Below are 12,593 nucleotides of genomic sequence, written 5' to 3' on the forward strand. Positions count from 1 at the left end.
TGCCAATGGTTTAGGATACAGTTGTTTTTTATTTTAATTGGCTATAATCATTGGCATCTTTACAGGGAAAAGAACCTTTCTTTGTATGTAAAAAGGTTGAAGAGATAAGCAGGTTAGGGTATTTTTCTTTACTGACTCTTTGGCTTGAGAATACGCATAAATTTACATTTTTACATGAATTCTTATGTTATCATTCCAGAGAGAAAAAGGAATTTAGAAGCCACCAATTGAGGATTTGGACTATTGATTAAAATTATGGGATAATTTTTCAAGCAAGTAGTGACAAACTTTGAAGTTTTCCCATGCCTTGTTTTCTTTATACTGTTGTTAAAAATTATCCATGTAGTGTTGACAAAGTGGATTATAGATTACTAATATTTAATATTTAGAGTGTCATTTTTCCTTCAACAGTACTTTGGTACCTAGGAGGTTGTGGAAGACTCTAAGTTGTGATTTTTTTAATTTTATTTTTTTTATTGTGGGAATGTTTGTATGCGTCAGGTGAATTTTGACTTTGCCTGACAGATGTGATGACTTGATCTTTCTGGCTTGTGTTCTACTCTGTGGTTATATAATAGATGACTGTTTATATAATAAGGATTAGAACAAGCCATTAGAGATAATTGATAATGGATACAAACAAGTGGTGTTGTATCTGCTATCAGAGGTGGAAAAACATAGTTCTTATATGTAACATGTTAGAAGTACAAAGGAGTATAGAAGTTAGGTATTAGAAAACAATGAATAGTGAAGAAAATATTTCCTGAGAGTCAAAGGAACTTTGCCAGGAGTATAGCCTGAGTAATATAGGAGTGGAAGTCTAGCTAAGATAAGGGACCCACAGAACATATCAGCTTAGTATTATTCATTGACAGAAAAATGAAATCAGGAGCAAGAAGTTTCTCAAGTGCCCTAGCAGGAAGAATCTGTTTGAACAAAGGTTGGATTTAGATGACGGGCAGAGGCATCTAGAGTTGAAGGATTTTATTTTTATTTTATTTTATTTTATTTTGTCTTATTTTATCTTATTTTATCTTATTTTATTTTTGAGAGAGACAGAGTATGAACAGGGAAGAGACAGGAAAGAGGGAGAGTTTTAAGCAGGCCCTATATTGTTAGCGCAGAGCCCAAGATGGGCTCGAACTCACAAACTGTGAGATCATGACCTGAGGTGAAATCAAGAGTTGGATGCTTAACTGACTGAGCCACCTAGGCACCTTGAGTTGAAGGATTTTAAAATAAAACTTATTTCTTAGAGCACCTGGGTGGCTCCGTTGAGCATCTAACCCTTGATTTCAGCTCAGGTCATGATCTCATGGTTTGTGAATTTGAGTCCCTCTGCTGACAGTTCAGGGTCTGCTTGAGACTCTCCCCCTTTCTCTCTTTCTGCCCCCCCTCCCCACCAATAAATAACAAAATAACAAAATAAAAAACCAAACCTATTTCTGGACTTGGGTAAGGTGGAATTAATATTTATTTTATATTCCTGTAAAAGTGAAGGCTTTTCATTCTATTATGAGGAATAGAATCCAAGGGCAGATGGCTCAGTTAAAGGGAATTGATTATTATAAAATGCCTGTATAGGGGCCCAGGAACCAAAGAACCCTATGGAGAGAGTAAATGTCTCCAAAATGTCTACTACACTACTTAGATGTAGTTTTAGCACTTTTATAGTTTTATGCTTACTGTCATGTGTTTCTGTGGCATTTGAGACTGGCCTAAATGTACTGTCAACAGTTGGAATGCTGCATGGGAAATACTGTAATTTTTTTTTTTTATGTTTATTTATTTTGAGAGACAGCATGAGTAGAGGAGGGACAGAGAGAGAAACACACAGAATCCAAAGCAGGCTCCAGGCTATCTGCACAGAGCCTGACGCGGGACTCAAACCCACAAACTGTGAGATCATGACCTTAGCTGAAGTCAAATGAACCTGGAGCCTACTTCAGATTCCATCTCTCCCTCACTCTCTGCCCCTCCTCTACTCACAAACTGCCTCCCCCGCCTCTCAAAAATAAATAGACATTAAAAAAAAAAATCTTTTTGAATGAAATTCCTAAGTATCTAGGTGGGTATAACTTAAATAGACAAGCTCAAATTGTCTTCTTTTGTACAGTCAGCAGATTAAGGATTAGGTTTTTCAAAAGACCATAGACTAAGCCACAGAAGGAATAAATAATTGTATGGCTTAGAGAGCATGAGAAGCATGCAAAAAGGATCCCCCTAAAGAGTCTTCTGTTTCATATCTTTCAGTGATGCCATCTGTAATTTTGTTATCTGCAATGATTCTTCCCTTCGACGGCAGCCCATTATCTTTAATCCTGATTTTTTTGTGGAGAAACTCCGACATGAGAAGCCTGAGGTGTTCACCGAGTTGGTGGTCAGCAATATTACAAGGCTCATCGACTTACCTGGAACTGAGTTGGCTCAGCTGATGGGGGAAGTGGACCTTAAATTGCCTGGTGGAGCCAGCCCTGCGCCGGGATTCTTTCGCTCTCTGATGTCTCTCAAGAGAAAGGGTAGGGGTGTGTCTGTGACGGGTGGGCAGGTCTCAGCGGCTCCCTGTGCTTTCCTCCTAACATCCGTGCATTCATTGAGTTGCTGTTATTTAAACTATTTTTTGGTCATTTTTCTCATTTTCGTAAGTAGTAAAATCTTAAGTAATAGTAGTAAAAATTTTTAAAAAATAGATAAGCTAAAGCAAGTATATCAGTCCCTGAGATGACATGATTTTGTTTAGGTAGTTATCAGAGGCACGTTGATTATCATGCCCTGTGACATAGCTGGAGAGTACAGTAAAGAATGAACATTGAAAAAAACTTTTTTTTAATGTTTACTTATTTTTGAGAGAAATAGACAGATGGACAGACTGTGCGAGCAGGGGAGGGGCAGAGAGAGAGGGAGACAGAGAATCCAAAGCAGGCTCCAGGTTCTGAGCTGTCAGCATAGAGCCTGTTGCAGGGCTTGAACCCATGGACCGTGAGATCATGACCTGAGTCGAAGTTAGACGCTTAACCGACAGCCACCCAGGCACTGCAAGAATGAACATTTTTTATTGCAGGAGTTCTCAAATGTTTTTATTCTATGGAATGCTTTGATAAGGCATGATCAAAGACCTATGAGTCACCCAAAATAAAGGCCTTTCTAGAAAATAAATTGTAGCACTACTTTTGATAAGATACTAAGAGGTACTATTTTTATTTTATTTTATTTTAATTTCATTTTATTAAATATGAGAAAATCATTTAAGGTAGAAGAAAAAGGTTAAACGTTACAATAGATTAGACCCTATACCAACTCTAGTGGATAATCTGTCATACTTTGACAATCATAGCTCTAAATTCTGTTTTTAATTTTTAAGCTAATTATCAACATGCTAAGTATTGTTACTTAAGAAGATAGATTTTTGCCTTCAAGGAACCTACGGTTTAATATTAAACATGCAGGATTGATTGAGAGTTGTTGCATTTTTGGGTTTACTAACAGCTTTAAGGTTTTTGTTTACTGAACCTGTGAAAACATTTGCTGAATTGTAATGTAGGATGCTTGAGTGGTTTTAAGAATGATGATTTTGTACTATTTGTGGAAAATATAGCCCTGTCCTGTCGTATGTTTTTTTTAGAAAAAGGAGTGGTATTTGGATCCCCATTGACAGAAGAAGGCATTGCCCAGATATATCAACTGATTGAATATCTACACAAAAGTAAGACTACTCAAGATTTTGTTGTTCTGTGTTAATGACAAATTGTCAGTTTTCTATTAACTTCTTTGGGTTAGTAGGTGCTAATGAACAAAATACACTAACCAATTATAATTTTAGGCGGCATGTTTCTAAATATATTTCCTCTTAAATTTCTTTTTAGAGAGAATCTTTTTAAAAAAATTTAATATTTATTCATTTTTTGAGAGATAGAGTGTGAGTAGGGGAGGAGCAGAGAGAGAGGGAGACACAGAATCCGAAGCAGGCTCCAGGCCCTGAGCTGTCAGCACAGGGCTCGAACTCATGAACTGTGAGATTATGACCTGAGCTGAAGTCGGATGCTTAACTGACTGAGCCACCCAGGTGCCTCTAGGCACCCCTTTTTAGGACTTATTTTATGTGGGGCCCTGTGGTAGAAGCTAGAGAAGAGGTTGTAAACTGATAGTGTAAGGACTAGAGTCCTCTACGTTCACGTGTTATTTGCTTGGCAAAGTATTAAAATAAGAATAAAATTAGTTATCGGTAGAAGTTCAGGTTTTCAAAATTCTTTGGATGATAGGAAGATCTAGCATCCTGGCGCCTCCACTTGTATACAGTCAGCTGGAGCACAGGTTTGTACTCTCCAGTTTGCTTTGGTTCCTATTCATTCATTTACTATTACCTGCCTGCCCTTGTAGGCATTTGAACTTTGACCCCTAAACTTTGTACAGGAGGCTATACAAAGATAAATATATACCTCAGCTGAAAACATGAAATCTTAAGCTTCTTCTAGATCAGACCGAAACTATACTCCCCCCACCCTACCCCCTTTTTTTTTTTAAAATCAGATTAGCTTAGAACTTAGTTGGCAGGGAAGAACAGTTTAGTTGGGATGATCCTAAGCTTCTAGGAATCTCAGACTGAACGGTGATCTGACAGGTTAGAGTTCTAATTTCTGGGGTAGTGCAGAGACTCTAAATTCATTTTGGGCTGGGAAACCATTTACAGGAGCAACACACTTCACAGGTGAATTCAGCACTTCTAAACAAAGTCTGGAATGGCCAAAGGGAAGGGCATTTCTGGGAGATTTGATTTTCTTCCAACTTATTTTTCAAGCTCATTCTAGTCATTGTTCAGGTTAAATTCAGTCTCCAGATGTGCCTGAGGAGGTTGAATGACTCCTGGGCAGATCATGTCCAGGTGTTCAGGGATGTTGAGATAACTCTCCTCAGGGGCCAGTAGGTTCTCAATTTTTCTGGGAAAATGGTGGTGGTGGTGGTGGGGTAATTTCCTTCAAGGTCTTTATAAAGGGTCTTTCAAATGTAAAGTAGTCTTTTAGATTAATTGTTTTAATTGTAATTAAATTGTAATTTAATTGTGATTTTTTTTTTTTTTTTTTTTTTTTCTNTGTTGCTTCCTTTTTACATGTCCTCTGTTCTTTTTCCACACTAAACAGACTTGAGAGTAGAGGGTCTGTTTAGAGTACCAGGGAATAGTGTCCGACAGCAGATTTTAAGAGATGCTCTCAATAACGGAACTGATATTGACTTGGAATCGGGGGAGTTTCATTCAAATGATGTTGCTACCTTGCTGAAGATGTTTCTAGGAGAGTTACCTGAGCCGCTGCTGACTCATAAACATTTCCATGCACACCTCAAAATTGCTGGTGAGTATAGGAAGTGAGGAGATGTATATGAGTACATTTCTTATAGTTGAGTAAAGTTGTTTGGAATTTTCTGTTGTTTGTAACCCACAGTAATACTTCCTCCAAAATTGATGAAGAATTCATGGTATTTTGGGCTCTCTGGGTAGTATTGACCAATTTAGTTTTAATCAGGTGTTTTGCTAAATCAGCTTCTTTGAAAATAAAGTCTGGGTTTTATTTGTTTTTGTATCCCTGATCTTAGCATTGTGCTTTGAACATTTTATTGCTCAATAAATGGATGTTTTTCATTGGATTGATTCACATACCTGAGATGGTTATAGGTTTGCTATATTTACCTTGGCTTGAGGCTTTTGCTAATAATAGGTATTATTATGCCTCAGTTGAGATCATCTCTAATCTTGGAGACTTGATTTTTGAAAATAATTTTGTTTTCTAAGTAGGCAATACATTCACATCATTCAAAATTTAAAAGGTCTAAAAGTATAGAGTGAAAAGCCTCTCTCCTGCCCCTGTTCCCCAGTGCCCAGATTTTCTTCCTGAAGGCAACCGATGCTGTTGGTTTCTTATGTATCCTTCCAGAGGTATTTTATTACCTTTACAAACAGATACTTAACATGCATTCTTTTTCTCTCTTTTAGGCATTGGTAGTGGTAGGGTATTATATACATGGTTCTGTGGTTTGCTTTTTTCACCTGATACATCTTGGAGGATATTCCATTTTTGGCTCATATTCACTCATTTTCTTTTATGCCTGTATGGTAGGGAATTCATTCTTGAATTGCACAGCTGTTAGGCTGCTACCAGCTCTAGGTGCACATGGCATCAAAATCTATACTGCATTTACTTGTTTTTCTCCTCCTGGGTATTTTCCTCTTTTTTCTAATTTTAAGGAAACTATAAGATTTTTTTCTGTTGAATAATTTTTACTACTTAAAAAATAGCTTTGAACTTCTAAAATCTAATTAAGATTAGATTTTTTTAGTACTCTCAATGACCATCAGATTATACAAATGAGTAAATGTCATTAAAATGTTATATAACTTTATAATTATTTTGGAGAGAAATAAACTTGGATCTTGAAAATGAGATGGAAAATATTGCTAAGCTTTTATAAGTGTAAACATGAAGAATGTTTGTTCTGTTTACTTTGAGTTAGTTTAGTGCCATACTTGAAATCCTTTGCTCCATCCCCCGTGACTCACTTTCTTTGGGATCCTGTTGAGGTGTGGCACACCTGTAGCATTTGATATGCCTTGCTGATAGCTGGAAGGTATTTTTGTTGTCAATTTCATATTAACAGGGAACAGTTTCTAGAAATATTACCTGCCTTTCCTAAACTTGGATTTATTATTGAAATTAAATAGTTTAAACTAACTATTTTCAGGTCTATATGATTTATATCCAGATGGTTATTTGTATCCTTTGAAATTATGATTATCCAGGAGACTGTTTTTATTGATAACCTATATAGCCTTTTAGGGGAGAAACAGATTCTTGATTCCATGAGGAGCTGCCTAGATTATCCTGTTATCAGGCCATAATTCACTCTTGTATTTCTTTTCCTGTGTGAGGAATAATGAAGAGGGTGGCATTACCAAAGATCTGTGTGGACATGTTTTCTTTTCTCTGTATGGCTAAGAATATATACCTAGGAGTGGAATTGCCAGGTCACATGGTAACCCTATGAGCTTTTTGAGGAGCTGCCAAACTGTTTTCCAAAGTGTACCATTTTCCATTCCCACCAGCAATGTAGGAGGGTGTAATTTTCTCAACATCCTTGCCAACACTTGTTATTTTCAGTTTTTTTGGGGGTTATAGCCATACTAGGAGGTATGAGGTAGTATCTTTTTGTGGTTTTAATTTACATTGCCCTGATAGCAAATGATACAGAATATACACATGCTTATTGGCCATTGATATATCATCTTTGGAAGACTGTTTATTCAAATCTTTTGCCCATTTAAACCATAAGAGACTCAAATACAGAGAACAAACTGAGGGTTAAAGGCGGGGAGGGGAGAGGGGAAAATGGGTGATGGGCATTGAGGAGGGCACTTGTTGGAATGAGCATCGGGTGTTGTGTGTAAGCCAATTTGACAATAAATTATATTAAAAAAAACCCCCAAAAACTCCCAAATCTTTTGCCCATTTAAAAATTGTTTTGGTCTTTTTATTATTGAACTATATTGACACTATTTTGTTATTGTATTTTGCTCTAAGTTCTGTTTATGCCTGTTTTTTTCTTCTTTTTTTAAGTTTATTTATTTTGAGAGGGAGATAATAAGCAGGGGAGAGGGGCAGAGAGAAAGGAAGAGAGAGGATCTCAAGCAGGTTCTGCATAGTTAGCACAGAGCCCGATGCTGGGCTCGAACTCACAAATTGTGAGATCATGATCTGAACCAAAATCAAGAGTCAGATGCTTAACTGACTGAGCTACCCAGGTGCCTGTTTCTTCTTCTTCTTCTTTTTTTTTTAAAAAAATTTAAATGTTTACTTATTTTTGAGAGAGAGAGAGTGTAAGCTGGGGAGGGGCAGAGAGAGAGACGGAGACACAGAATCTGAAGAAGGTGCCAGGCTCTGAGCTGTCAGCACAGAGCCCAGTGCGATGCTGGAACCCACGAACTAGAGATCATGACCTGAGCCGAAGTTGAACGCTTAACTGACCCAGCCACCCAGGCACCACATCTTTCTTCTCATTTTGATTGGAGTAGAGGGGAGGATAATAGCAGACATGTTGATTTTTCTTGCTTGTTATTTTCTCCCTCCTTTGCAATCGTTTCTTTTGTCCTCAAGATTTGATGCAGTTTGATGATAAAGGAAACAAGACCAATGTACCAGATAAGGAGCGGCAAATTGAGGCTCTCCAGTTGCTCTTCCTCATTCTCCCTCCACCTAATCGTAACTTGCTGAAGTTATTGCTTGATCTCCTGTACCAGACAGCAAAGAAACAAGACAAGAATAAGATGTCTGCCTATAACCTTGCCCTTATGTTTGCACCCCATGTCCTGTGGCCAAAAAATGTGAGTGTTGAGGGGAAGAGCAAAGAGTGCTTGGTTTTCTTGGGCTGGGCCTCATCCTCTCGCTGTATCTTGGTCAGGTTATCAAGGGTCCAAGGTCTACTCTTCAGCTTTACAAGGTTAGGGACATACTTTAGTAGTTCATTTAACAGTCATCACACATGAGGGGGCCAATTCCTGTTAACCTACGTGTAAACCAATCTCCGATAAACCTGAAAGACAATTTATTAGTGGAAGCTCTTAGTGGAAAATTATAGCTACTAACTAAAATAAAATACTCATTTTGGCTGATCAATGTATATGCCTTCTTGAGAAATTGATTTCTGAAAATGGAATGGTATAAATTTTGACGAGAGCCATACAGTTTTACTGGATAATGTCACTAAGCCCTTAGGTAAGATGATATAGAGCAATCCTTGCTTATCCTAACTCTTCTATGCTCTCCTTGAATAAAGCTGAATTTGTTTTTTATTACTGAGGCCATGGCTTTCTCAGTGACTTACATGAGAAATAAATTACTAAATGTCTTTTGAACTAATATTGACTTGGAGGCATATAGCTTTATATTCCTGCACATTCATAATATAAGTTTTAATGTACATTGGAATTGGGAGCCAGAATACTTGGGTTGGAAAGCTGCAAACCAGCTATATTATCTGTGTCCTTTACCTTTGTTATGCTTAGGCTCTTCTTCTGTAAACTGGGCATAAATTAGTATTTTATCATTTATACAGTTGTTCGAAGATAATAGAAGTAGATAAGATGATAGGATATGGTGACTTTAAAGAGTTTTGGGATTGTACTAAATGAGAAAAGGAAGGTTAAGGAGAGCACTTGTAGATGCTTGGTTGGCTCATTTGGTAGAGCATATGACTCTTGATCCTGGGGTTGTGAGTGCTAGCCCCACCTTGGGCTCCTTGGGCTCATAGAGTTTACTTAAAAAAACAAACAAACAAAAAAACCCCAAGGAAAACAGTTGTGTGGAACATTTTACCTAACAAGTAACTAGTGAAAAGATGCAGTGTTCCAGGCCAGGAAGAACCTCAGCCCAGACAAAGGTGGGGGTGGGGTTAGAAGAAAAGGATATACCAACATTTGTCCATATTAAGGAGATCAAGTCTCCTAACGAAAGAGGTTTTTTTTTCTCATGTTTATTTATTTATTTAAAATTTTTTTTATTTCTGAGAGGGAGAGAGAGAGAGAGAGAGAGCATGAGCAGGGGAGGGTCAGAGAGAGAGATACAGAATCTGAAACAGGCTCCGGGCTTTGAGCTGGCTGTCAGCACACAGACCAATGTGAGGCTTGAACTCATGAACCGTGAGATCATGACCTGAGCCGAAGCCGGATGCTAAACCAACTGAGCCACCCAGGCACCCTTGTTTTGTTTTTTAAAGTTTATTTATTTAGAAAGGAGAGAGTGCAAACAGGGGAGGGGTAGAGAGAGAGAGAGAGAGAGAGAATGAGAATCCCAACCAGGCTCTGTGAGAGCCTGATATGGGGGCTCAAACCCATGAACTGTGAGATCATGACGTGAACCAAAATTGAGCTGGATGCTTAACTGACTGAGCCACCCAGGTGCCCCCTAATGAAGCATTTTAATAATTAAAAAAATTATTTTTATTTGAGAGAGAGCATGCATGAGCACAAGTGGGGGAGGGGCAGAGAGAGAGAGAATCTCAAGCAGGCTCTGCAGTGCACTGTTAGCACAGAGCCTAGTTCAGGGCTCGAACTCACAAACTGTGAGATAATGACCTGAGCTGCAATCAAGAGTTGGTCACTTAACTGACTGAGCCACCCAGGTGCTGCAATGAAAGAATTTTAGAACCAGTCAATTGATCTTACGAAAAAAGAGTGAGTAACGTGTGACTATTAAAAGAAATATTGGGCCCCCTGGGTGGATCAGTCTGTTAAGTGTCTGACTTCAGCTCAGGTCATGATCTCATTGTTTGTGAGTTTGAGCTCCACATCAGGCTTCTCCTGTCAGCGCGGAGCCCGCTTTGGATCCCCTGTCCTTTTCCCTCTCTGCCCCTGCCCTGCTTATGTGCGCATGCTCTCTCTTTCTCAAAATAAACATTAAAAAAAAAGAAATATTAAGAGATTTTGATAAAAGCAAACATAGTAACAAAGACGCATGAGGAGGATGAGGGCTTTGGGATAGTAGAGATAGATACTCAAGTGCTTAAAAAAGAGGCAGGAGAAATAGAATGACCATTTGCATTTTTAAGAAACAGATGTCACCTTTGGTATCAATTAGTAGGGACAGTTTTCTTTCACTTTGGAGAAAGTCTGGTTTCTCTGAAGAGGCAGTGTTCCTGGTGGTTGGTATAGATTCTGCTCTTACTGCCCATTTTAAATCCTAGACTAGATTTTCTTTATGAACACTGCTTGTATGTATAATTCTCAAGCAGAATTAGGAAATAAAGATTGGTTCTCATAGATTCTTGGTGAGTTCAGAGACACATGGTTTCTTCTAGGTTATATGTCCATCCCAGTAGAAACCTGCTGAATCAAAAAGCCTTTCCAGAATTAAACATTATAGTAGAGGCACCTTTGTTTGGGATAGAAACCACTATACCTTTGAAAGAATAAACTTATTGGTAAGCAAATGGAGTACCTCTTCTACTTCTCAGTTCTTAATCCCCCTCTTTTGGTTTCTTTCCTTATGAATAGGCCACTGCAAATGACCTTCAAGAGAATATCACCAAGTTAAACAATGGGATGGCTTTTATGATTAAACACTCCCAGAAACTTTTTAAGGTAGGAAAGGGATGGGATTTGGGTGGTGATAGGGTGGGAGGTTGGAGCCTGGTGGGGTCCTTGGCAGGGACATAAGGGCGACTAATAGGAAAGGCCCCAGCTGGGACTTGAAACCAGATTGGACAGTGCAAAACTCCGAGAGAACGACCGAGGTGGGGAGGTATGGGAAGGCAGCTGGAGGCCGGGTAGGACAGGCCACACCCTCGGTCACCCTTACTTTTTCACGAGGGGCAGTCTGTATTGGCAGCTGAGTAAGTTTATCCTGCCGGCTTTCTGCCAGGAGAAATTTTGAGAGTCTGACAGTCTCCTTTTTTGTTGTACTTTTTGTCCCCTTTAGTCCGCACTGTCAGTGTTTCTGCCCATGTAACTTTCTCAACTTTGTGGTTCTGTGGATTTCAGAGGAATTCACTCCATTAGACAAAAACCACATATACAAATCTTATGAAGACAAATCCTTCTCTACCTTGGCCCCCTCCTGAGAAGGCTGAAGGACAATACGTTTAACCTTCCTAGAGGCCCTGGTCTGACTGAGAGGATCTTTATTCTTTTGAAGGGGCCCTTTGTGTGACTGAAAATTTTGACCTTTAGATGTTTTTAAAGATTTTATTAAAAAAATTTTTTTTAATGTTTACTTTTGAGAGAGTGATAGGGTGAGCATGAGTGGGGGAAGGGCGAAAGAAAGGGAGACACAGAATCTGAAGCAGGCTCCAGGCTCTCAGTTGTCAGCACAGAGCCTGACATGGGGCTCAAACTCACGAACTATGAGGTCATGACCTGAAGTCCGGCGCTTAATCAACTGAGCTACCCAGGCTCCCCTAATTTTATTTTATTTTTTATTTTATTTTATTTTATTTTATTTATTTTATTTTTTATTTTTAAATTTTATTTATTATTTAAAAAATGTTTTTAAATGTTTATTTTTGAGAGAGAGGGCAAGCGTGTTGGAGCAAGTGGGGGAGGGGTAGAGAGAGGGAGAGACACAGGATCTGAAGCAGGCTCCAAGCTCCAAGCTGTCAGGACAGAGCTTGATATTGGGCTCAAACTCTTGAACCACTAGATCATGATCTGAATTGAAGTTGGATGCTTAACTGACTGAGCCACCCCGGTGCCCCTATTACTATTTTTTTTTTTTTTAAAGTTTATTTATTTTGAGAGAGAGAGACAGAACACAAGCAGGGGAGAAGCAGAGAGAGAGAGGGAGAGAGAGAATCTCAAGCAGGCTCTGCACCGTGAGAGAGCCAAAACCAAGAGTTGGATGCTTAACTGACTGAGCTACCCGGGCACCCTGATGTTTCTAAGATTTTAACAAAAAGCTGCGCAGTCATATCCTGGCCTTTTCTTTAGAGCACACTTTCCTGATAGTGAATTTCTCAGTTGTAGCCTCTTGCCATCTGGAAAGACAGAATTGAGAGAGAATTGGCTAAGTACTTCACATAAGTGGAATCACACTTTTTGTGATTAGTTTATTTCATTT

The 12,593-nt window shown here is 38.7% G+C and overlaps 1 protein-coding gene across 2 annotated transcripts in view; it reads left to right on the forward strand.

Moving 5' to 3' along the window:
• Positions 1-12,593, forward strand: part of ARHGAP19 (Rho GTPase activating protein 19) — a 63,147-nt gene that overhangs the window by 22,992 nt on the left and 27,562 nt on the right. For both annotated transcript variants that reach the window (XM_077779234.1, XM_077779241.1), the window contains exons 2-6: positions 2,254-2,519; positions 3,623-3,703; positions 5,136-5,345; positions 8,139-8,365; positions 11,033-11,119. In XM_077779234.1, the coding sequence (XP_077635360.1) occupies positions 2,254-2,519; positions 3,623-3,703; positions 5,136-5,345; positions 8,139-8,365; positions 11,033-11,119 (871 nt within the window). The remainder of the gene's footprint in view (positions 1-2,253; positions 2,520-3,622; positions 3,704-5,135; positions 5,346-8,138; positions 8,366-11,032; positions 11,120-12,593) is intronic.

Source organism: Crocuta crocuta, unplaced genomic scaffold, assembly GCF_008692635.1.
Source record: "Crocuta crocuta isolate KB4526 unplaced genomic scaffold, BGI_CrCroc_1.0 scaffold170, whole genome shotgun sequence".
Taxonomy (NCBI): Eukaryota; Metazoa; Chordata; class Mammalia; order Carnivora; family Hyaenidae; genus Crocuta; species Crocuta crocuta.